The 23,216-nt window shown below is 56.4% G+C and overlaps 6 protein-coding genes across 6 annotated transcripts; 3 read left to right on the forward strand and 3 right to left on the reverse strand.

The window, feature by feature from the left end:
* Positions 1-1,448: 1,448 nt before the first annotated feature.
* On the reverse strand, positions 1,449-5,979 carry MYCTH_2296388 (glycosyltransferase family 2 protein). The gene is made up of 4 exons (XM_003659356.1): positions 5,697-5,979; positions 5,292-5,444; positions 2,202-5,234; positions 1,449-2,137 (listed from the first exon to the last, which is right to left on the reverse strand). Exons 2-4 carry the CDS (start codon positions 5,437-5,439, stop codon positions 1,710-1,712), a joined length of 3,609 nt encoding a protein of 1,202 aa, XP_003659404.1. The 5' UTR covers positions 5,440-5,444; positions 5,697-5,979; the 3' UTR covers positions 1,449-1,709.
* Positions 5,980-6,351, forward strand: MYCTH_2296392 (uncharacterized protein). The gene has a single exon (XM_003659357.1). The coding sequence runs from the start codon at positions 6,008-6,010 to the stop codon at positions 6,206-6,208; it is 201 nt and encodes a 66-aa protein (XP_003659405.1). The 5' UTR covers positions 5,980-6,007; the 3' UTR covers positions 6,209-6,351.
* Positions 6,352-10,823: 4,472 nt separating this feature from the next.
* On the forward strand, positions 10,824-13,733 carry MYCTH_2296393 (uncharacterized protein). The gene has a single exon (XM_003659358.1). The coding sequence runs from the start codon at positions 10,875-10,877 to the stop codon at positions 13,068-13,070; it is 2,196 nt and encodes a 731-aa protein (XP_003659406.1). The 5' UTR covers positions 10,824-10,874; the 3' UTR covers positions 13,071-13,733.
* Positions 13,734-16,584, reverse strand: MYCTH_2296395 (uncharacterized protein). The gene is made up of 5 exons (XM_003659359.1): positions 16,235-16,584; positions 16,140-16,165; positions 15,761-16,072; positions 15,609-15,680; positions 13,734-15,553 (listed from the first exon to the last, which is right to left on the reverse strand). The coding sequence occupies exons 2-5, from the start codon at positions 16,144-16,146 to the stop codon at positions 14,397-14,399; spliced, it is 1,548 nt and encodes a 515-aa protein (XP_003659407.1). The 5' UTR covers positions 16,147-16,165; positions 16,235-16,584; the 3' UTR covers positions 13,734-14,396.
* A 1,547-nt stretch (positions 16,585-18,131) lies between these two features.
* On the forward strand, positions 18,132-19,941 carry MYCTH_2296399 (uncharacterized protein). The gene is made up of 5 exons (XM_003659360.1): positions 18,132-18,304; positions 18,461-18,568; positions 18,667-18,701; positions 18,804-19,376; positions 19,479-19,941. Exons 2-5 carry the CDS (start codon positions 18,552-18,554, stop codon positions 19,853-19,855), a joined length of 1,002 nt encoding a protein of 333 aa, XP_003659408.1. The 5' UTR covers positions 18,132-18,304; positions 18,461-18,551; the 3' UTR covers positions 19,856-19,941.
* A 310-nt stretch (positions 19,942-20,251) lies between these two features.
* On the reverse strand, positions 20,252-22,967 carry MYCTH_2296403 (uncharacterized protein). Its single transcript, XM_003659361.1, has 2 exons — positions 21,309-22,967; positions 20,252-21,180 (listed from the first exon to the last, which is right to left on the reverse strand). The coding sequence occupies exons 1-2, from the start codon at positions 22,877-22,879 to the stop codon at positions 20,556-20,558; spliced, it is 2,196 nt and encodes a 731-aa protein (XP_003659409.1). The 5' UTR covers positions 22,880-22,967; the 3' UTR covers positions 20,252-20,555.
* Positions 22,968-23,216: the final 249 nt, after the last annotated feature.

Below are 23,216 nucleotides of genomic sequence, written 5' to 3' on the forward strand. Positions count from 1 at the left end.
CCCAGCCATCGACTTTCCCCATTGAACTCCGCCTCTGGGGTCCGAACCTCTCCGGCTTCAATCTGTTGGTTTCTCGCCCATGACTCCCAGATACAACAAAACAGCAACAACGACAAAAAAAGCAAATCAAGGAGAAACTCTGGGTTGCAGGACCCAACCATCTCCTCGCGCTGTGTAGCGTATGTACTGTACATACATACATTACATACTCGAGTGGGAAGAGGTGGGGGACCGCAGACAGATGGCCAGCGATGTGTATACTCCGTACTTAGTGTGGTAATGGACAATGAGCCAGCAATTTCCCAAGTCGGCTTCGTCGAGTCCCGATGGCAGGCACGCAAAAATGCATGCTGCATGCGGGGTGCTGAGTTGGGGGAGCTTCGGGCTCCAAGACGGACAGACAGAGGAACTTCGGAGCCATGCCACCAGGCCGTGCAACCCACCCCTTATGCTCAACTTGTCGCCTTGCATCAGCCGTTCCGAGTCACGGCTTCTTCGCCTTTCCTCGTACCCGCACTCTGTGACCACCCGACGCGTCGCCGTGGTTGGGTCGAGACGCACGATCCCTCAGGTGGACGGTTGGAGGCGCACTACCTGCCGTATGTGTATGTACCTACATACATACATATATTAGGTCCTCATGCTAACCGCCACTATGCTCGTAGTGGTGCTACCATGCTCAGTAAAGAAGCATAGTGTAACTATGGGGATAGTTACACTAAGGGAAGGGATTGTCCGCTGCTCCAGTCCCGCGGCAACCCCATTACACGCACCCTCCCCGGTCTCGTCTTGACCCAACGTGGCTCTTCCCCTTTCTCCAGTGCAAAGGAACAGCGCCCGTCAATGTGATGCATCACAAAAAAGCTCATGGGCCTGCATGCGCTGCGTGGACTGCGGTTGGCTGCATCATCCCCCATTTCCACGTTGGCGGGTCTTCTGGGTGGCTGACCGCTGGTGTGGCTTTCACTCGATCCTCACCGGATGTCTCAGGAAACCGATTGGGAGACCACTGCCCATCTTGGCTTGTGACGGTGGCGTTCGGTCAAGAGTTCGTGGCGCCCCTCCGTTCTGTTTCTGCGCGGGGGGGTGTCTCCCACAGTCGGACCGGTCCGACCAGGAAGTGTAATCCGTGCCGAGCAGTCATCTTTTTGCTCTGCAAGGAACTTCAGCACCACGCAACAGCATGATGCTGGGGTCTGCGGCAGACAAAACCTCCATGACGCTTGAAAATCAGACTGATATTGATATTAACAGCGTACTAAGGAATCTTCATGCGACTATGTATGTACAAGCGCCGCCATGCTCATCATAAACCAAGGCATTGAGAAGGGCCAAGACGTGCGCCATCCAGATGCTATCCACGTCCCGTCTAACCGCTGGTATCATGGCCGATGAAAAATAAAAAACAGGGCCTGAGGGCAGTGTGAGGAAAAGCGAAGATAAGCACGGAAGAAAATTCGCCGAGTCTCAAACCACCAAACCCCTCCCATCCTTCCTCTCCCCATCCTTCGTTCCCCAAAAAAACAAAAAAAAAAAAAAAAAATATTCCGCCAACACGACGCTGGCAACCCCTCAGCTGAGAGCCAAAATAAAGCAGCCGCGCTGGCATGAACGGGTCTAAGCCGCTGAAGAATATCACTCCAAGCAAGCAAGGAGTTGGGAAAAAAAAGACCAAGAAAAAAAAATACCTCCGAACAAAAGTCCCAAGCTCAATGATCCGAGTAGTAACCGTCGTACGGACCATGGCCATGGGATAGGCTCCCGCTGCCGACAACGTTTTCAGTTGAACCCCAATAGCTGTTGTTGCGGATTCTGCGGTCACGCTCAAACTCGGCCCACCGCTTCATGGTGATCTTGCTGCTGTCGAACTCGCCCTCGTACTCGATGCCTGCTTTCTTGGTCTTCTCGTTCGCGGTCTTTCTGGTGTCGCCCCAGGAGAAATCGTCAAACTTCCAGAAAGAGTAGGTTGGGAGGATAAAGTTCCAGACGGGCAGCGAAAGCAGGTAGATTAACATCCAAAGGACATACGACCAGCTGTGTGCTGTGACGACGATCAGCACCGCTGGCAGGCCGAGAATCAAGGCGAGCAGGACGAGCGGGATGATCTGTGGAGGCGAATGAATGATGGAAATAATGACTAACAAACCAACGTTAGATTCAGGGACACCGCTAGGGCCGAGGGCCGACCTTATTGTACTTACCGACATAGAAAGTGAAGGCAATGGCGGCGGGCAAGACAAGGGTGCCGATGAGCTCGATAAAGACGATGAACTGCATGCTGAAGCAGAACGTGCCACACAGATCCTTGACAAGGACGAGCTCCATCAGATTGTGAATGGTCGAGTTGATCCACCGACGGCGTTGGGAAAGCAGCACCATGAACTTGTCCGGCACCGTCGTCTTGCATACAGCCTGCGGCACGAACACCTGCTTGCGCTTGGGGAAGGTTCGCAGCATAAGAGTCGACAAATACCGGTCCTCTCCCAGAAGCAAGAGGTTCTTCTTGTGCAGGGTATCAACCACGTTCTCCGAGTAGTGCTCAACCACATCTGGGTTCGCCAGGATCGGGACCCAGTAATTCTGAGCGCCCTTGGGCGCCTTGATGCGGTACATGCAGAAACATCCGGGAAGGCAGGTGACACCGCCAAAGACCGACTCGAAGGACTTGGCAAGATGATGGGAGATGAAGTACTCGAAGACCTGAATGGCCGAAACCCAACTGGCCCGCTTGTTCGCAATCTTGGTTTCGCCGCACAAACCCATGATCTCCGGGTCTTTGACCATGGCAGATATCATGTGCGTCAGACTGTCGGGGAAGACTTTCGTATCGGCGTCCACCATGAGTACGACTTCATAGAAGTCGGGCGAGATGCCCGTAACCTTCCACAGTCCGTTAAACATCTCGTACTCGAGTTCTGTCATCCGCTCGTCGAACATAACCTTTTGGAGGAAGGACATCAGGATGATCTGACTGTCGCGCTTGCCGCGGTTCCCCGGTTTCGCCTTGGTCGCTTCGTCCGGAGTACCGCATTTCACGACAACCATCATGGGAACCCGCTGCTGCTTCTCCGGCGGAATGGCCGAGTTCGCGCCGTAGTCGTAGAAACCCGAGTAGACCTTGGCCATGTTGTGACGCTTGGAGCCGGTGGCAACGGCGACGTACGAGAATGCTTGGACTTCCTCCGGCGGGGTGCTGTGATCCTTCAACATGCCGAGGACAATGTCCGGGGTCGAAAACTCTTCTCCTTTCCCCTTGATGATGCCATCGCAGATGACGAGGATCACCTTGTGACTGTTTGGATAATCCGTCATGGCAATCGAGTCCAAAGTCGTACGAATACCAAGCTCACCCTCCGAGTATGCAGTAACCAAGCAGATCGCATGGGCCAGGGGGAAGCCGAAGGGCATCCAGTCCGAAGGAGGCTGAGGAACCACGGCCTCGTGGATGAAGCCAGCAGGCCCGAGCCCGTCAGTGGCGCTGTTACTCGTGGCATACGGATCGGACTTGAGGAAGCTTGACCGACTGTCGTTACCTTGCCGATATATCGAATTGGGGCTGAGGAGTTGGCCGGCGGCGTTCTGGCTCGTCATGGTGGTGGGGACCCCAGACTTCCGATTAGCACGTTCGTTGCCGTAGACGGCCGAGAACCGAGACGTTGTGGGTAGAATGCTGCTGCGCTTGCTTTGCCGGTCGGAAGAACCGTTGACGCTGCTGCCAATGTCTCCTGGCATGCGGGGCGGAGCGCGGTAGATGTCCTCACTCCAGTCCTCAATCTGCTTGTTGCGTTTCCGCGGGTCCGACGTCTGGGACGTCTTGGCGGCAGCATAGGTTTTGCTTATGAACCATTGGAAGACCAGAGCGAGCACAAATCTTGCGATAACAACAGAGAGAATCAAGACGAGCGAGATATACAAAACGACCTGAGACGCGATGCACCCGACGGTGTCCGTATCGACAACCCCGACCTTCAAGATCTCCTCGAAGCACTCGGCATACTGCTTGTCGTTGGAGGACTGAAACGCGCGGGTGATGTCGCGCCCTCGGATGGCCTGGTTTGCTGCCGAATTGCGGTCCCTCAGCTCCTTGAAGCGGTCGGGATAGGTAACCTGGGAGTCGTTGAACCAGTTCAGAAGGTCTAGATCAAGAACGTTACCCGAATAGACAACCAGGTTGCGGGAATTGTTCTTGATGTCATCCCAGGTGAAGTAAACGTCAGCCGCTCCAGTGAGTTGCAGATAAAAGGAGTCGCGGGCGGCAGCGCTGGTGTGACAGGCGTAACCGAGGTAGTATGGGATTGTCAAGTTGGGTTTCGACGAACCATCCTGGTTGAACGTTGTGCAAGGGAAGTACCAGGCCAGATTGCCGTCGTCATCGGTTGGGACGTCGGAATCCGGGGCTGCTTTGATGAGCCCCTTGCACTTGCCATTGACGTTCTGGAACAGGAAACTCCCGTCCTTACCGCCGTGCTTTTCCGGGAGGTCAAAAAGCACGTTCGCGCCGCTGCCGTCCAGACGGCGGGGAATGCCCTCCGCCGGAGGGTGATGGGACTGCGAAAGATCGTAGGCCGATCCGTGGAAGATCATGTAACCGGTCCCGACCTCATTCACACGTAAACGCAACGGCGGGTTGCCGCAGACGACTTGGGTAAACCCGAACGTGAGGAAACCGACAACGGCCATGATGAAAAGAATGATGCTGATAAGACCCATCTTTTCCCTCCAGGCCCTCTGCTGGGCCTTGGAGGGCAAACCAAAGCATTTGAGAGCGAATCCGGGGGCCCAGAACGTCACGATGGCGCAGTAGATATTCCAGAGACTCGGTGGCCGCAACTGCTCGTCCACTTCTCGTTGACGCTTCGATTTCAAGTCTTTGCTGATCTTGCCGTGTTTCGCCCCGCTCGATGCCTTGCCCCTTGTCCGACCTGACTTCTCCGCCTCGGCCGCACGGTGCTTTGTTGATCGATGCCTCCTGGGCGGGGTGACGTCTGAGAGAGCCTCGTCGTTCCTCGAAGCGGAGCCCGACAGGTCGGTCGTCCCTTCCAGATCTTCCACGATCGGGTCATTGCCCGTCGAAGAAGGCAATGTATTCATGTTTGCAGCATGTTTCCGGTAGTGATAGTTCGGGTGGTCTTTCCCTATCCTATTCCTCTCCGGGCGGACCAGGCTCCTCTTGCGCTGAAAAGGGGGGTCGATGGGCTGTCCATGGGGTGACGAGGGCGACAAAGGGGTTCTCTCTATTTCCGGATTAGGAGACGCAATAGTCTCGGCGAAGGAAGATGCTGATGGCCCACGTTGATGGAGAGATTGCCCGCCGCTGACCGGAGCATAGCTGCCGGCCTCGAGATCGGCAGGGCGCGACTGGCGCCGCGACTGCGAGTGTCGGTAGCTATGGCGTTCTTCGTACGAGGGCGTCGCGCCCGGTCTCTCGGGGAGTGACATGGTTGCTGGGAAAATCAACCAAAATTAGCGATCGCGATCAGAGATGAGAGAAGCACGGAGCGCGATCGAGCGGGAGATCCGCCCAATGCGATCAGGCCTCTTGTTGGCGATCGCCTCGACAGCGCGACGACAGCGGAAAGGAATGGGCGGAGGAGCAACGCGGTCGATGTTTGGAGACTAGAGACCGGCCAATCACCTCGCAGGCCGAGAACGTTGTTGGCGCCACCGCCAGCGAAAGAGAGAGAAAGGTGACCTACAAGGTGCAAGGTTTTGGCCCGGAAACGGCTAGTTGAGACCGGATGGAAGTTGGCGTCCTTGCAGGCTGCTGCCCAGTTCTGCTGCAGGGGGGCGAGGAGGCCACTCAGAAGTGGGCGCAATGTGTTGATTGCCGGGAGAAAAAAAGGAATTTTTGTGCGGTTGATCCGGATTTCACCAAACGAAGGAAGGAGGCGTTTGAATGCTTGAGTGCCTCGTGTTGACCAGGCTGCTATTCCGTGCTCCGCAAGATTCAAAGGCGGTGCAGCGGCACAGGAATAGGTAGAAGTGGGCGAGTCGGCTGAGTTGAGCAATGAAGCGAATTAAACCGGGCACCGGGCGCGAAGAGGACGGCGACTGGCTGGGCGAAAGCAAGGCGGCACGGGATTTAGCAGCGGTTTCAAGGGCAACGGCAATCGAAGACAATCGAGTCACCCTCGCTTCCGGCTTCCCGCCTCCTGCTTTCTGCTTCCTGCTTCCTGTTTCTTGCTTCTTGCTTCTTCTTGCTTCTTGAGTCCTGCTTCCTGCTGCGTGCTGCACAAAGTCGAATGAAAAACAAAACCCGGCGATGTGTCAATGGCTCCAAGATAGAAAGCCAACGAGCGGCACCGGAGATATGATATAAAAGAACGAAGCAAAGCAGTACTTAACGAGGGACAGAAGTATCGGAGCTCGTGTAGTGAGCAAAAGGATAGCTGACGGCGCTCAGAGAGGAAGAATGTCAATCGGCCTTCTTGATTCTGGAATCTGGACACCTTCGAACCTGACCTGTTCTGGTCTTGGAATTCAGGGGTGATCGCGCACCGTGCACGGCTGACCCCTTGCTTCTCGCTTCTTTTGCACCACAAACGTCAGTTTTACCCACAACAGGCCGCCAAAAAGAGACCAATACGGATATGGGATCCTGTTCTCGTCCAAAAACGTCGCGGGGTTAGGGTTCTCATACGTAGACTTTAGGAGTTGGCTCGGGACCAAGCGGTACATAAACCGTCCGCTGCATACGGACTGTGAGCTCCATAACAGGTAGGGAATGTAAATACTCTGTGTTCTCCATACTACCTGTACATCTACTCCGCAGAACCTGACTCTAGGACAGGGAGAAGAGGCGTCACGGCATGAACCAGCCTACCTCTATAGAATCTTTAAGAGAACAAGCAGCAAGTTCTACAAGTACGCAGTGCAGAAGGTTCATCTCAGGGCGCCGGATCCTTCCAACACAGTGTTCTGTTGCTTGGCTTTTTCTCTTGATCACTTCTCCGGAACATACGTATTGTATGTACGGACGTACGGAGTAGTGCATGGACCTGGATGGAGCTCGTATCGGTAAACTACGAATTTGATTACGGCGTGAGCACTGCCAAGACCTAGGCGCTGTGTGCGTGGGGCACTCGCCAGATTTCGATTTCGATCCGCAGTCTGATCCCCGCCCTATAATTCAACTCTCCTTTTGAATGATTGTATCGCAAGTGACATCAGTCCGCTGCTGGACCCTTGCTCAACCTGCTGCATTCACAACGCCACACGCTGTACAACCCCGATCCCGACAGGTTGGTTTCCACCGTCGCCCGTCCGTCGGTACGATCCGACTTAGCTTCCCCAACTCGGATCTGGTAACAACCCAAATTCGGGACTTGGGGAATATTCGAATAGCGCAGGATCGTGTCACTTTAGAATTCACTACGTTCTCAAGAACTCACCCAAGCACCTAATAACTACACTAATAAGCAGGGGTTGGTTGCATCAGTGCCACTTTCGTGTTACCATCTCGTGTGAGCCGCTCCGGCTCCTCCTGTGTACGAAGTAAAAAAAAAGCTCAATGCCGTCACGGGCTCGGCCGACTCATGCCTGGGATTACAAATTCCTCATGCATCCTCTATAAAGCATACAAGCATGCTTGTAACTACGCAGCGTTTCGACGGCAGGTCCTTTGTGCTCAAGTACATACACACATCGTTTTGCGCTACGCACGGCAGCGCTCCGACAGACCCTACATGTATTGCACATACCTACATGTACAGTACGGCGTGACCGGATGCACCATGTGTGACACCGGCTCGAATGGTGAATGTCGGCGTTCAAACGTCTGCGATTGCTGAATGTGTCCAATATAGTACCGGACGTCTACACGACGCATCCGGCAAGGACAAGGCGATTCGCGAAAGTTGAGCTGCTTCTTGTTTCGAGATGGTTTTGACTCCTCTGTTCCCAGTAAGAGCTCGGGTCTGGGGCGCGGGTCCGTAGGATGTGTCAGGCTGCCAACAGCAAGATGATAACGCCTCCCTCAAATGTCCCACGGAGCGCTGCGGACAATCGTCTGCCTTGGACCTACATGGCCCAACGGTCTCAGATGTTGTCACAATACCGTACAGATGATTGAACCGGCGGATTTGCCTCCTCATCACGGGTGATGTTGAACCATGCCAACGCAGGCGTGCTTTGGCTGGAGGAGGGATGCACGAACACTGCCTCAAATACCACTCATCCACACCGTCGACAACTGTTGAGAGCCGACCTTCTCATCCGCTGGCGCGGAAATGTACAAGCTACCAGGGATGTAGACAGTGGGAACTTTTCTTTTGCTTCCTTTCATGGAATATAAATACATGTATGTATATAACGATCCTTTTTCGTCTGTTTGTACTGTTTCTTCGATTTTGTCGGCGACGACAACCATATCAGCCTTGTTCCGAAACCCGCTCCGGAGGGGCAACGTGGCCCGGTGACGACCAGATGTCCGGATGATCTGCAGCGTGGTGCGGAGCTGTCGGAAATATCTGTAAAGTCGGTGCCCGTTCTTTAGTGGTGGCCGAAGCCACTGAAGAGCCCAGTCGACAGTAGCTAGTTAACCCTGATCATATGGTCACGCTCTCGACTGACGGCTTCAGCATCAACCACGGCAGGGCATGCAAATCCATGAATTCTACCATCTTCTTCCGCCACATAAACCCGCGGTGTACTATATGTATGTACACTAGTGTGCAGTTTCTGATCTCGTGGCGGGGAATCTCGTTGATGCTGCGGCTGAAACAGCCCAGCCAACCAACTGGTTTCCCACGCTGCGCCACGACATGGTAAAGCATGCGAGCTAAAACAATGCGCGAAAGACTCGGAGACTGAAATGGAAAGCAGGCAGTAGCTCGCAGCAGCGAAAGCGAATTGGACCTTTGAAACAGTGCGGAAGTGGAAAGCGGCAGCAGGCTATTAAGAAAACCGGCTCGTGAGCTGTCCGGTGGAAATCTCGCAGTTTGTTTGACCTACCACGTGGTAGTCGTATGTCAGGTATGCCCATACGGGTGTACGGGCGTACACTATTACACTTGGTTCTTGGCCAATGCAAGGCCGGGACCGGGAGCGCAGAAAACGGAGAAGCCCCGATGTGGGCACAGAGCCCTGCAGCGCAAAATATGAACTAGCATACGAAGTGCACGTAATGTCTTGCAATGACAGGAGGCACAGCCGAGACCATAAAGACGTTGCTAAACCGAGAGCGTTCAGGGCCCGCAGTTAGTTACTGCTCATACAATTTTGCGTATGACGACTTGGCGCCGCTCTTTCTGCTGTCAAGGTCACCAGGTATCGGAGTACGAGTTGGATCTAGTTTGGACGGGTGCCTAACACGGAAAACTCGGCTGTGGCTTCTCTTCCCGCCCCGCCCAACGAAATGTTGGTGTGAACCGGCGGAGAGCAGCAGTCCAACTCAGCGGAGACAACTTTGTTAAACGCGCCCGCTTCGTTGGCCCGTGTGCGGCTTGCTGGTGCTGGTTACGGTGCTGAGCGCATCCATCCTCTGGATTGCGCGATTTGCAGTCGAGGCTGATCGCTTGCTTGTACTCCCACAATTTGCACAATGCCTGCATGGGCAAAAAGACGCACAGATGTCCTTCTGCGAACTGGGCGAAATGTGGCATGCAGGCGGTCAGCTAGAATAAACCCACCATATTCTGTATGTGTGCGGATAATTCGAAGCAGGGGCGAAGCCACCAAGGAAAACTGACCAAGGAAAAGGAGCACACTGGTTTCTGCAATTGGACGATGAAAATCCCCCCGTGCAGGTGGGCGAGTGGAGACCCGAGCTTCCACCTCAGGTCAGGTACGGTACCTGTAAATAGGCAGCTCGGCGCCCAGGCGCGAGGCTCAACTGGCGCTTGCTCGTTTCCTCGGAGCCTCCGTTTTCGCTGCCGTATGGTCAGCCAGGCATAAGGTAATAAATAGTGCAACTACTCCTGCGTGCATGTCTGCATACCTACCCACATAAGGTGCCTAGACGCCTACTTACCTACAAGACTCCCGGTAGGTAGCTACCTTAGGTACCTAATGTCCGGAGCCTCAACTATTGTAGTGTAATCCATAATACATAATAAAGGCAAGCACGCCAAGGGAGCCCGAAGCTCCGGTCTGGGGTGTAACCGTCCACTAGTTACTTGCCTTTCTGCCATGCACGCGAAAAAGTCACCATTAATTCGTGCACTAGTCAGCATTACGGGGCAGAGATTCGCACCGTCGGGCGCTCCGTTCTTGCACTTGGCAAGGCCACCACCGGCCACCCACAGCCCACGCTGAGACGGCCCACGGGTGCCGGGACGTCTTCCCTCGCCGATCCGTCTCCAGCTGCTGGAACAGGGTGCAGTCTCCTCCTCCACTCTTCTGCCTCGTATGTCCCGTCTCGGGTCGCCCGTCGAGCCTACCTCAACCCCCCCTTCCGGTATTCTCATTCAACCCGACGCTCGCTGACTCCTTCCCTTTTTTTCAATCGCTCGTCGCCGTCCCCTTCGCTGCCGTGTCGCCATCGTCGCTTCCACTCGTTTGGTACTGGACGTGCACCGGCTGGCCGTAACTGCAACCTTCTGTGGCTTCCATTTCCTGCGAGCCCACTCGTTAGCGGAGACATCATAAGTTGAGCGGCCGATCCCCAGAGACCCTGCGCTTTTTGGACGAACGATCCAGCGGGCCAAACAATTCTTTCCAGATGCTCGAGCGTAACGACGACAATCGAGCGCAGTAGACCCCCCAGTTTGCCAAACCGCCCTAATATTCCCCAAGCGCTTCGGAATCGAAAGCTTTAGTACAAGCATACGTTACGCTCACCCGGCCAGCGGACTGCCTCCGCCAGTAACCACCCCCCCCCCCCCCCAGCGAATCCCCGACTCTCTCGGGCGACGTCGCTCACCTCACCGCCCGCAATGGCGGCCGTCGGCTCTCAACCGCCGTCCGCGCCAGCCTCGCCCAGCAGCCCCAGTCGGAAACCCGTCGGTGGGATGCATGGCTTGTCCCCCATCGAACGCTACGACTGGGGGGAGAATGTGAAGCCTCTGTCCGGCATGCCCGTATCCGAGTCGCCGAGGCTACGACAGTCTCCCGTCTCGCCCGTCAAGGTCAACTTTCAGCCCGACGACTGGGCCAGGCCATCCACCGGGAACATCGAGACGCACATCCCGCACGGCCAGCCTGCCCCCCTCCCGGCCCTCGACCGTGCCCTTCCAAAGACGCCCGATGCCCCTACACCTCCCCCGCACACGCCTTCCTCCCATCCCGAGCACGGCCATGCGCAGACTTCAGCTCCCGATGCCTCAGATTTTCGGCCGGCCTCCAGTAGCACCCAGAAACCGTTAGAGCCGCAGACCGCCGCCGCCCTGAGTTCCAAATTCGATGAGCTGAGCATGAGCGACCAGCTCGGGGGAGCAGGGGAGAACCGAAACAGCAGGGAGTCGGACGCCACGGCTAGTACCTCGCGGCAGCAGACGTCCATCGAGTCGTCAGCAACCACAAGCGCTAGCTCGGTCTCTGGGATCCTCGATTCCTCAGACATTCAAGACAACTCGGCAGATGCATCTGCAGAGAGCTCTGTCATCGACGATCCCGCGCTCCGGCCCGAGCCCGTCCCTCAGTTGCAATATCACCATTCGGCCTTTCTTCCACGCCCCGCCAGCATGGCGGTGACTCAGGATCCGCGAGCTCAGTCAAACCCGAACCTGGCCGAAGGCGGGGCTATCAACCGCCACCTAACGCCAACTACCAACGCCCATAGGAGGAGCTCGTTACCGCGGCCGCAATCTGCGTACTCGGCGTATTCGGACCTGGGTCCCCGCGGGCGTTCCCCTGGCCACTTGGGCGGCTCACAGATCCGGGCTCCCTCGGCTCACTCTCGGAAATCTCCCGAAACGCGCCCATCCTCGTTTGCGGACTTGCTCAACGTGCCGTACCCGCAGCCGGCCCCGGCGCCCATCACGTTTGACAATTCCCAGCTACGGTCCGTCGTGGGGAACAATGCGTCTCTGCTCAGCACCGAGAAGACTCTGGAAATGTACCGGCAGAACGTGAAGAAGACAAACGACTTTTCCATCCTGTATTCTTTTGCAGTCTTTTTGATATCCACCGCTCAGGAACAAGGTTTGGATTTCGAGGATCTGAAGAAGGCCAAGAGCCCTAAGCCCGGATCGGGAACACCGCCTCAGTCGTCCCCATACGAATTGATTCGGGAGGCTCGCGCCATTCTGCAGAAGCTGGCAAACAACAGCTACCCATTTGCCCAGTACTACCTTGCCGATGGCTACGCGTCGGGCTTGTTCAGCAAGGGGAAGGAGGACTACAACTCGGCATTCCCGCTTTTCGTCCTAGCTGCCAAGCACGGCCACGCCGAGTCGGCGTACCGCGCCGCGCTGTGCTACGAATTCGGCTGGGGATGCCGCAAGGACCCGGCCAAGGCTGTGCAGTTCCTCCGCACCGCGGCCTCCAAGAGGCATCCGGGAGCCATGACGAGGCTGGGGAAGGCCTGTCTGTCGGGTGATCTGGGAGAGAAGCGGTATCGGGAGGGTATCAAATGGCTCAAGCTCGCGGCCGAAGCGGCCGACACCATCTATAATGCCGCTCCCTACCACCTCGGCTGCTTGTACGAGACCGGATATGGTGACGACGTTTTCCAGGATGAGAGCTACGCCGCCGAGCTCTTCACCCAGGCCGCAGACCTCGGCCACCCCGAGGCGAACTACAGGATGGGTGACGCATACGAGCACGGGAAGCTCAACTGTCCCAGGGATCCGGCCCTCAGTGTACATTTCTACACGGGCGCCGCCGAGCGCGGTCATGCCGCAGCAATGATGGGCCTCTGCGCTTGGTATATGGTAGGCGCGGAGCCAGTCTTAGAGAAGGACGAAGAAGAAGCCTATGAATGGGCACGGAAGTCGGCTGAGCTAGGTAAGTATTTCTGCCGATGCCAATTTCGCCGCCCTCACGGAGAGCTAACTCAAGCCGTTCGATTTGTCAGGTTACGTCAAAGCGCAATACGCTGTTGGATACTTTACCGAGATGGGCATAGGATGCCGCCGAGACATTCTCGAGGCGAATGTTTGGTACGTCAAAGCCGCCGATGCGGGCGATGAGCGCGCAAAGCAGCGCCTTGCTGCGATCCGCGCTGCGGTCAGCGGAGGGACGCCGATGGACGCCGCACCGCCTCGGAATGCTAAGGTCAGGAAGAGCGGCGGCGACGGTGACTCCAAAGAGTGCATCGTAATGTGAAAGGTTTGGGGGGTTGGGAAAGAAAAAAAAAATTCGACACTGCGGTGAGCCAGCGGACGGGACTGATTAATTGTTTAATACGTCTCTTTGACACAAGCGCCCCATGGTCCGGCTGATCCTCGGGGGGGCCTCAGTCGGACGGTTGAATTGTTGAGGCGTCAATAATGTCAACGGTAATACTTTCTTGTCTTTTTTTTTATTTTGTTTTGTTTTCTTTTTAGATTCATCTCCCTGGAATCGGGCATGCGGCACCTCGCCTCGCAACACCAACTTATTATTGTTGTCACGACTTCGATTCTCTCGGGTGGAGTTGGTTATGGGGACTAGCCGTGCCCAACTGTGCTCGGCAGTCCGGTGATCCACGGGGGGTGCATGCCAGAGATTCTCCTTATTTGGAGACTCTATTTACAGCTGGACAAGTACATAGCAGCATGGGAACATCGAAAGAGGGTTAGAGAGGAGGGTCAGAGATGAATTTAAGCGGAAGAATGGAAGGGGGTAGTTCGCCTGCTCGGTGTCTGCCTACCCCTTTTGCATCTCAGCACACACTCCTTTGGTGGTTTGGCGTCAGGCGCACACTGTTATTCCGTTTGGATTATGTCTAGGCAAGAAGAAGACGATAATGAGCTTCGTACTTACAAAAAGGAATCGATCATGTCCAGGTAGTGTTCTCACCTTGACTCTCCCGATGGTTAGTGATTAGTTCTATTGCACCGGGCGACCCAATGCACCGTGAGGATCATTTTTTTGGAGCCAATGTTCTATCACCAGCGGCTTCCAGCACGTAGCAATTGACGAGGCGAGGAGGATCCGAGGCCAATCCTCACGATACAGTGGGAGGGCATATATACAAAGCGTCGTTGCTGAATGTAACACAGCCAACAGACCAAGATTAGGGAAAGCAAACCTTTCCGCGCCATGATTAATGTAGAAGAGAGCGAGGGACAAAAAAAAAACACACCAGAAACTAGCCGAACTCCGAGTCGCTCCAACGCCGAGCTCACAACCTGTCTACACACAACTGATTTGGTCCCAGATGTTCCCCTATATCCAGGGTTCCTCTTGCTTTTAGATCCCATCATTCCCGCTTCCAACGGACCCGGACGATCGATGACATATGTTTCAAACCCATGCTGACACAACGAGAACGCTTGGGCATCGCGAATGTTATATATATAACCATCTTTGTCTCACAGCCGCCTCAATCGGGCCGTCGACCACGCCGCCACCAGGGAGCTCAGAGCGCCCAGAAACATGCAGACGGCGATGGCATTGGGCCCGGTCGGGTCGCTATGCTCGCTGGGAAGGGCCTCGGTAGCCAATTCGGGGCTCTTGCCGGGCTCGAGCAGCGCAAAGACGACGCCGCTCATGAGGGTGCTGAGAAACTGTGGAATGGTGACGTAGATGTTGAGGATTCCAAAGTAAACGCCGCTCAGTTCGCCCGTCGAAGTGTGGGGGGCGCCGCCGCCCGAGGCGCGGCTGCTCTCGAGGGCCGCCGGGCCATGCTCGAGGCGGAGCAGCTCGATGCTGCTGATGTCGTTGGAGAGCCGGCGACGGGGGGTCACGGGGCGGATGGCCGGGCCAGCGGCGCCGCTTAATTTGTTGACCTCCACCCCGAGGAAGGTGACCGGCGCCCATTGGGAGAGGCACCAGGGGATGCCGCAGAAGGCGACAATGGCGGTGGCGAAGCGGAAAGACGTGGCGAATGGGGTGAAGAACATGGCGAGCGCGAACAGGACACTGCTTGCGACCCACGCGGTCAACAGGTCGGGCTTGACCTTGTTGAAGGCCTCGATCAGGGGCTTGAGGCTAGCGGGTGGGCGGTGGGTGAAGGTCTCGTCTTCGGGAGCTTGGATCAGGGCCGGGAGAATCCAGGCGCTGGCGAATGACACGGTCGAATATACGGTCAGGGCCATGCTCCCAATGCGGCCCATGTTGCCCAGCGCATCGTTAGAAGCCCTGGCGTCGGGGGAGACGTCGTAGCGGAAGTAGGTCTCGCCGACCCAGGTGCTGCTGTAGATGATAAAGGGAAACCAGCCAATCCATGACCAAAACACAGCGTTGCATATGCCCCGGATGCGAGGGGGCAGCGTCAGCAGCGTGGAGTAAATCTGCCGGACGACCTTGAACCGACCCTGGGCCCGCCGAGGGTCGCGCCGCACCGAGACGAGGACGCGCTCCGTGACAGCCCAGCACGTAATGGACGAGGTGAGCAGCATGCCCAGGGCGGCAATGATGGTGAGCTGCTTGAACTGGGTGTCGCCCAGCGTTGGGCCAAAGATCTGCACGAGGTCAAGGGCTCCCATGGCATAGCCGATGATGTGGCCGAGCGAGTTCATGCGGCTCGCTGTGGGCAGTCAGAAAGCTTGCGAAGGGCACGAATGCTAGTCGGTCGAACTTACACCAGGCAGCCCCCGCCTGCTGCTTATGTATTGGCAAAGTGTCGACAACGAGACTCCTCGCGCAGGACATGACTGGGCGCTCGGTGTTAGCGGCACACGGCATCGCTGCTGAAGGACTTGGGACCAATTTGTGGGTGGGATATGGATCTCACCTGCATTGATGGAAAAGTCCACGCAGTAGAGGGATAGGACGGCCAGCATAATGGTCAACGCCCGGGCTGTCGTCGGGTCTGTAACGAGAGAGCCCACGATTTCCTTGGTGAAGCCCAGAGCCAGAAGACTGAGGGCAACAACTACGGAGCCAACAGCGATGATGGGCCGTCTCCTGCCCCATCTTGACGTGGACTCGTCAGCGATGACCCCGATGATGGGTTGCACGATCAAGCCCGATAAAGGGCCGGCAACCCAGACCAACGATGTCTGTCCCTTGGACAGTCCGAGCGATAGGAGGTATGGCGTGCAGTCTGCAGCATGCAAGCTTTAGCGTTAACGTCCGCCTGGGTTGTGCGCGGGGTGGGAAGCACAACGTACATGTCATTTCAACGCCCCAGGTGAAGCTGCAAGTAGCAATGGGTCAGCAACTCGATGTCCCATGCGAACGCAACGCGCATGTACGGACGTAATACCGATAGAGACGCAGGTCAAGAGCACCATGCGCATGGTCTCGGAGCTACCCTTCACCTTCGGCTGCCCTGCCCATGTCGACATCTTGAAGAGAACGTCGTCGTCGGGGTAGAATTGGATATTGTAGGCGCCAGCGTGGCCGACCCTGGTATTGTAGTGTCGACCCGTCCGAATCTCAGCCGTTTCAACGGTATATATCCCCCAGAAAGCAGTGCTTTCTCCTTCTCGACTATGCTTCCCGGCGTTTCAGTGTTCGGGCGGTTTGCGGGTCCCGTCTGCGCGACTCCTGCTCGGCGGGATAAGCCTCGTAAATCGTGTAACCGGATGTGATTCGACTTCTAACGTCGACTGCCATGACGAGGCCCGCGTCAGCAACCTTCTCTGCACAAAACCATGACCACTGGCACCTCTAGACAGAGCAGCCCATCGGCGTGGCCAGCACAGGAGAGAGGCTGCATATGACATCCACCTCGGCAACGGCTCATTACCCTATCAAGACATCGGTAGTAGCTCGCCCAACACGATCATGGCAAAGAATCGGGCCCACGGCGCACAAACGCACTCGCGAATTCGTCGATTTTGGGGTGGGTAGGAGCGACAAGTTGCTCGGTTACGGCTGCTACTTCGAGTCGGGGCACAGATCGAGTCCGGCTGAGCTGGCGATGAATGGATAGATACAACGAGCGACGAAGAAAAAGAACAAAGAAAAAAAGGAGAAGCGAGGGTAAAAGTACAGCTACTATGGGAAAAGGCCTGCAACCGAGTATTCCGTAGTGTAGATGGGGAACGAGAACAGGAGATGCGCATAGCTGTTATCTTGTGTTTTTGGTGGGCCGCTGCGTCAATGCCTGGGTGCCAAGCTCTCCCAAACGGCCGGGGGATGTGCGGCAGGCCCACCGCGAATAGGGGCCTCTGTGACGTGCATACTCGACGGATTTAATCCGTACAGTACATAACTGGGATGTAATGAAACGGGTACTGTACGATACAAGTCGACTTAAGGCACCTAGAAACAAGCCAGATACGGACAGGAGGCATTCTGCTGGCTCGAATACCTCTTGTATAGTGCAGACGTTTAGTAGCGCGGTGTATGTATGTGTATGTACGCACTTCCACAGAAGAGAAATATGTAAGACCCAGGGTCGTTAATGCAAGACTTTCCTCGGATATCTTATATGCAGTTCACACTTTGGTGGGTACTACTCCGTACATGTAAGACACTTTGGAATGTACGTCCGTATATACAATACATACATACATCAGGTGGCCGGAGCAACGCATGCCCAAGAACAACCAAGGCAAACCAACGCCTCTTCGTGCTTCCGTGAGAGGATGGTTCCAGCTCAGCAGTAAAGGGTCGCAGCCAGATGCGCGAGCACCTTGTTATGGGTGCCGCAGGTGTTGTATGGATGTACGGAGTACTGTACTTAATTCTTGCCTTGAATCGGATAACTAATGATAATCTAGCAACATCTTTGCGCCCGGTCAACGCCTTGCGCTCAGATCTCGCGGCCCGTCCCGTTAAGTCGGTGTAGCGTGCCAACTAAGTCGTCAGATCAAGGATGTTTTGCATTTCAGCTGTCCTTTTGCAGAGCTAGCCAAAATCTACCACTACGGAGTAGTTGGGTAATCAAAACTTGACAAGTCTTCGGATGCGGTGTGACGGGAATCGGATGCGCTGTCCTCCCAGTCATGGGCTTCGGGTAAAGGCCGGCGAAACGGACAATGCCTGCCAGGGTCCCGTACATACCCTAAATCATCCGTATGTACTGTACTGTATGTACGGATTACTGTACATAGTTAAGTCCTTCGGCTGCAGCCGCTATCAAGGTACCTACCCCACCATGGCGACGCGGGGCACCATTGATGCCACTTGGGCGCTCTGGTTTGAGAACGTGGGGCGCCCAAAAAATCGACCTCTGACTCGATCGAGACAGCTCGAACCCGAGGCAGCGGACCGCGATATCTTATGCGACGACAAGCGCCTGGCTCTCTCGGTCATCGACGAGTACCTGACAGAGTGAACTATCCTGCAATTGGTCAAGAATACACAAAGACTACCTTACTGCAGGGTGCGTCTAGGGACCGAAAACCATCCTGCCACTCGGCTGTTCCACAGCCTAACCCCGCCATTGTCACACCGTTTGTTGTTTGGTTCCTGTCGCCATGCCACCCTTCCCACCTGGACGATTGGACTGACAAGATTCACTTGCTTTTGGAGATCACAGTTTCTCAGCTACGCAATCCGCTTGCACCATATACCCTTGCCAATCACCCCTTGGCTTGACGTCTCAGCGGTATATCTTTCCTTAAACCGCCATGGATCTGGTCAACCAGTGTGTCAACACCACGCCCATCCCACTCCCGTGACATTCCCTGCTTTGCCCAAGACACCCTCTGCCGTCATGCTTTGTAGGCTGACCCACTCAAAAAGCTTAGAAGGCCGGCTCCTCTTTGCAGTTCCCAAGAGTATGTCCCGCCCACAGTGACCTCGTTCGGGTTCAGTCCCACCATCCATCCATTCATCCCTCGGACCCCGCGATTACTGACCCCGCAAAACCCGCGTTCAAGAGGGCCGTCTCCTCCAAGCGTCTCTGAACCTCCTCGAAGGCGCCGACATCCAGTTCAAGCGTGAGAACCGCCTCGACATCGCCCTCGTCAAGAACCTGCCGATCGCCCTCGTCTTCCTCCCCGCGGCCGACATCCCCACCTTTGTCGGCGAGGGCCGGGTCGACCTGGGCATCACGGGCCACGATCAGGTGCAGGAGCACGATGCCGGTGTCCGGGCGCTCGCGCGCGCCCGGCGCATGAGCAACGAGTGGGATCCCAGCAGGACTGGCAGTGCCAAGCCCCAGGGCTGCGAAACCATCATGGACCTCGGTTTCGGTGCTTGCCGCCTGCAGGTCCAGGTGCCCGCCAAGGGAGAGTACACCGAGAGCAAGGATTTGATCGGCAAGAACATTGGCACCAGCTTCGTCCACCTCACGCGCGAGTACTTTGCTCGCCTCGAGATGGAGCAAGAGGGTATCACGGACCCGGCCCAGATGGAGGGGAGGAAGCTGCGGACAAAGATCATCGAGCTCAGCGGGAGCGTGGAGGCGGCCTGCGCACTGGGCGTCGCCGACGGTATTGTCGATCTTGTCGGTGAGTCTCGGGCTGAACAACCCCTTCACCCCCCTTCCCTCCTCTCTTTATTTCCAGCCGACGTATAAGCCTCTTAGACTGATGATCCTCTCCTCCCCTCAGAATCCGGCGAAACAATGAAGGCGGCCGGTCTTAAAGCCATCGACACCGTGGTCGAGACGTCCGCCATCCTGATCAAGTCAAAGGCGCCCAGCAACCCGGCGCTGGTTGATCTCATTGCCTCGCGCATCCGCGGCGTCATCACGGCCCAAAAGTACGTCTTGTGCCAGTACAACGTGCCGCGCGCCAAGCTGGCCGACGCGACCCGTGTCACGCCGGGCAAGCGCGCCGCCACCGTCACCTCGCTCGATGAAGAGGGCTGGGTGGCCGTCAGCGCCATGGTGGAAAAGAAACGCATCGCTCCCGTCATGGACGAGCTGGTCCAAGTCGGCGCCGAGGATATCTTGGTTCTTGATATCCACAACACGAGGAGTAGCTGAACAAGTAATGGCCAAGATGGAGGCCTAGAGTATAGATCAAAGGGGGAAAAAAGTAAAAAAAGGGAGCATATGACATGATGGTGCCCTGCCATAGACTGAGCGTCAACTTTGCATCGGACTCGCTTCTCTCGAGAACAACCCAGTTGTTTGGAACGTATCGATCTCAGTCAGTCAGCTGGACGTGCAGGACTGGGCATAGTTTCTCCTTCCTGGGAGGGCATACCAGTGACGATAGATTCTTCTAAGAGCAAGTTTTGTCACCATACAATCAACGACACAGAGTTGGCGAGCATCAAAAAGAAAGAAAAAAAGGTGTACAATTTCGGTCAATCTTGTGTGCAGACCCCTCACTCTGGAACAGGGGGGTATCAAGTGAAAGAAACGCTGTGCGCGCTTCACGACGGCCGACCCGCCCTCCCCAAACGCCATCCCGAACGAAATCCGTAGACCAAAACACAAGCAACCTTGAGATAGGAAAATAAAAAGGCAGTCAAGAAGCCAAGTATACCGAACGTGCCGCAGGCACATCCCACCAACCGCTTCACCCCTGCCAGATCCGTCGAGGGAGGAGGGGTACTCGAAAGAAATAACAACTACAACCCAGGCGGACGAAGCCAAGTAGATACATGAGAAAAGGCACAGCAAAAAAAAACAAGGGTAGTGAGAGAAAACAATGGCGTTGCCAAAATCACGGCCATAATCAGTAGATAGGGCGGCTCTCTTCCCACTCCCGGTGGATAGCCTTTCGCTCCAACCCGTGGGGTGCTGAGCTGTCGTCAATCTGCCCCTTAACTTCCGAGTCCCATGATACGCGTGCGCTCTTGCGCCGGCGGGACGCTGCACCATCGCCGGCGCCGAGCCTGCTGGGTCCTATCCACTCCCAGGCCCTGCCCACCTCGCCATTGCGGCCCTCGCGCTGGCCGGTGCGAACGTTGCTGTTCTGCTCCACAACGGCGCGCACGCGCTGCCAGAGGCGCTCCCGGTCCGAGAGGTTGTGCATTGAGCGGAGGACATCATCACGCAGGTTGGGCAGGAAAAGGAAAGCGTCCTCGTCGCCTCCCTCAAAGGCGACTTCTTTTTGGTTTGCGAGGCGCTCGAGGACCTCGTCGACCAGACCGGGGACCTGCGCCGCCAGAGCGCGGTTGTGCAAGAAGCGGCGGCGACCGTAGAGGATGGAGAGCAGCGAGAGGATCAGTCCACCAATGCTGAGTCGATGTCGCGCCACTCCAAGCTTGACCGACCGCCGGAGCGCACAGGAGTACGAAAGGCTAGCGAGAGAGGTGGACGATATTTTGGTGGTTGGAAAGGCGGAGGCACCTCCGGTTCTATGGGTCCGGCGACGGGTCTGGTTAGTCCAAGGGTCAATAACTGTGGTGTAGAAACCAATATGCACAACGGAGACCGGCTTCGTTGCTGCATGAAGGACGGGATACTGTAAGCGAAAGAAACTTACTCCGGGGTCTGAGTTTCCTCCTGCTGAACTTCCACCTCGTCTCTCGCCTTGATTTCTCCAATGGCCGCGGACCAAAGCTCGTCAAACTCTTCGGCAGCCATCCTCTTGCTTCGCTTCTTGTTGAGGATCTCCTTCAGCTCCTGCTCCTCGATGGCGGGGCTCTCCAGAGGTTCACCCTCGGGCTCGAGGGGCTCACCACACTCATATTTGGCCCTCCGGTCACGTAGTTCCTCGACTGCCTTGTCGGCGACGGCCTGAACACGCCGGGCCTTTTCGCCGTCCGGCTCGCACGTAGGAGGCAACGGGACAAGACCACCGAGAGAGAGCGGGTGCGGCTTCAGGATGAAGTCGGGCTCACAACGCGCCGTGAAGTCCTCGTAGCAGTACGCGTGCGGGGGGCAGGGTTCGCATTGTGGCTCCAGAACTCCAGTGAGCCAGTCGGGGACTTGGATGTTCTGCATGTCATGGATGTCGAACTTGGAACCCAGTTCCACAGCCCAGTCGGGAAGCTGAATGTTGGCCGGGACGAGCTGGGTTGGCTCCCTGCCAAGCCCACAGTATCCCACCGCAATCTTCTCCTGCCTGTACCAAGCGGCGTAGGCAACGAGGAGTGTCGTCACGAGGACCCATATGGGGGTCGACAGGCTCGAGCCGCGCTTGGAAGGCGGCGGAGTCCTCCGCGCGATGGCCACCTCTGGGTTAGCGGCCTCTTCCTGTGTGAGCGCCAGCTGCTCATCCGGCGTGAATTCCTCGTCGGACTCGATCTCTTGTGTTTGCTGCCGAGCGACCTGGCTGACGGGGACCTCGATGTCTCGAGAAACAGTCGTGGAAGGCTCTTTGGCGTCGGCGACGGCATATCCATCCGTTTGCCGACGAGTGGTGGACTGCGCTTGTCTCAGCACCGATTCCAGGCCGCTCGTCTTGCGCCGATCGGTCGGTGTCTTCAGAGGCGAGGCGGGGGAATTGGCCCCGCTCTGGAAGGGGTTGTCGTTGGTGAAGACGCTGGCGGTCTCGGGAGTCCGCTTGAAGAAATCCTCTTCCTCCGGCGGCTCAAGCTTGGGCGCCGGAGTCATGCGACGGGTGGATCGAACAGACCGAGGCGGCTCGGCGTGATCCGGGGCCATGTCGGTGTCGGATGCGGGCGGCGGTTGAGCGCTCGCCGATCGTGATTGCCTCTTGCGGGGGCTTTCTCTGGGCGGCACCGGCGTTGCTAGACCGTATTCGGGCTCTTCAGATTCGCGCTTGATCCTGGTTGTCTTCCTGGGCGAGCGAGACCGTCTTGTTGAGGGCGGGGGGGGCAGTTCCTCGTCGTGCAGGTCAGTGCTCGTGGTGCTGTGGGAATCGGCGTCCACGATGCCTCTCGTTGTGCGCTTCGCCCGGGCGCGGGAGGCCAAGATTTGTTTTGATTGAGGCTGAACATGCTCGTTGAAGAGGTCGATGAGCTGGGGCTTCTTGGCTTGGGACGGATAATGGACATTGTGGGTGACGAGAATAGAGCGCAGGCGCGGGACGGTCAGAGACCACGGATCGAAGTCCGGCTGAAGGTAATCTGCGCTCTCCGAGTCCGACATGAGGGCGATGTCGATGGTCGAAGAGGGTAAGGGAGGAAGAATGAGATGCGAAATCGCAGTCCCAGTGACACAGTCGCTGGAATGGACGGAACGACCAGGCAAGGAGCTTATCTACAGCGATTGGAAACTGAAGCTGCCAAGCGTGTTGCTGCCAGAGTGAAACTAGCTCCGCGAATTCATTCAGCTGTAGAACAATCGAGCAGGTAATGAATGGTCGTTAATTTGCTTCGCAGCTGGGGTGCAAGATTGTCTCTTCCGACCAAATCGATAAGGCGATGCGGCGGCGGGGGGAAGCGAACAGTTGCCCGGACACGGTAAAAAATTGTTGACGTGGGAG

This window comes from Thermothelomyces thermophilus, chromosome 1 (genome assembly GCF_000226095.1).
Source record: "Thermothelomyces thermophilus ATCC 42464 chromosome 1, complete sequence".
Lineage (NCBI taxonomy): Eukaryota > Fungi > Ascomycota > Sordariomycetes > Sordariales > Chaetomiaceae > Thermothelomyces > Thermothelomyces thermophilus.

Excerpts from the sequence above, each read along its gene's own strand:
- MYCTH_2296388 (XM_003659356.1), bottom strand. The coding sequence starts at position 5,439 with ATGTCACTCCCCGAGAGACCGGGCGCGACGCCCTCGTACGAAGAACGC. Across the intron at positions 5,235-5,291 it reads CGGGCAATCTCTCCATCAAC|AGAGAACCCCTTTGTCGCCC; the intron begins GTGGGCCATCAG and ends ATCCGGAAATAG. Across the intron at positions 2,138-2,201 it reads TGCCTTCACTTTCTATGTCG|TCATTATTTCCATCATTCAT; the intron begins GTAAGTACAATA and ends TTGGTTTGTTAG.
- MYCTH_2296392 (XM_003659357.1), top strand. The coding sequence starts at position 6,008 with ATGAAGCGAATTAAACCGGGCACCGGGCGCGAAGAGGACGGCGACTGG.
- MYCTH_2296393 (XM_003659358.1), top strand. The coding sequence starts at position 10,875 with ATGGCGGCCGTCGGCTCTCAACCGCCGTCCGCGCCAGCCTCGCCCAGC.
- MYCTH_2296395 (XM_003659359.1), bottom strand. Across the intron at positions 15,681-15,760 it reads GGACTTTTCCATCAATGCAG|TCATGTCCTGCGCGAGGAGT; the intron begins GTGAGATCCATA and ends CCGAGCGCCCAG. Across the intron at positions 15,554-15,608 it reads GCAGGCGGGGGCTGCCTGGT|CGAGCCGCATGAACTCGCTC; the intron begins GTAAGTTCGACC and ends GACTGCCCACAG.
- MYCTH_2296399 (XM_003659360.1), top strand. Across the intron at positions 18,702-18,803 it reads CCTCTTTGCAGTTCCCAAGA|AGGGCCGTCTCCTCCAAGCG; the intron begins GTATGTCCCGCC and ends CCCGCGTTCAAG. Across the intron at positions 19,377-19,478 it reads CGGTATTGTCGATCTTGTCG|AATCCGGCGAAACAATGAAG; the intron begins GTGAGTCTCGGG and ends TCCTCCCCTCAG.
- MYCTH_2296403 (XM_003659361.1), bottom strand. The coding sequence starts at position 22,879 with ATGTCGGACTCGGAGAGCGCAGATTACCTTCAGCCGGACTTCGATCCG. Across the intron at positions 21,181-21,308 it reads GAGGAAACTCAGACCCCGGA|AACCGGAGGTGCCTCCGCCT; the intron begins GTAAGTTTCTTT and ends CCGGACCCATAG.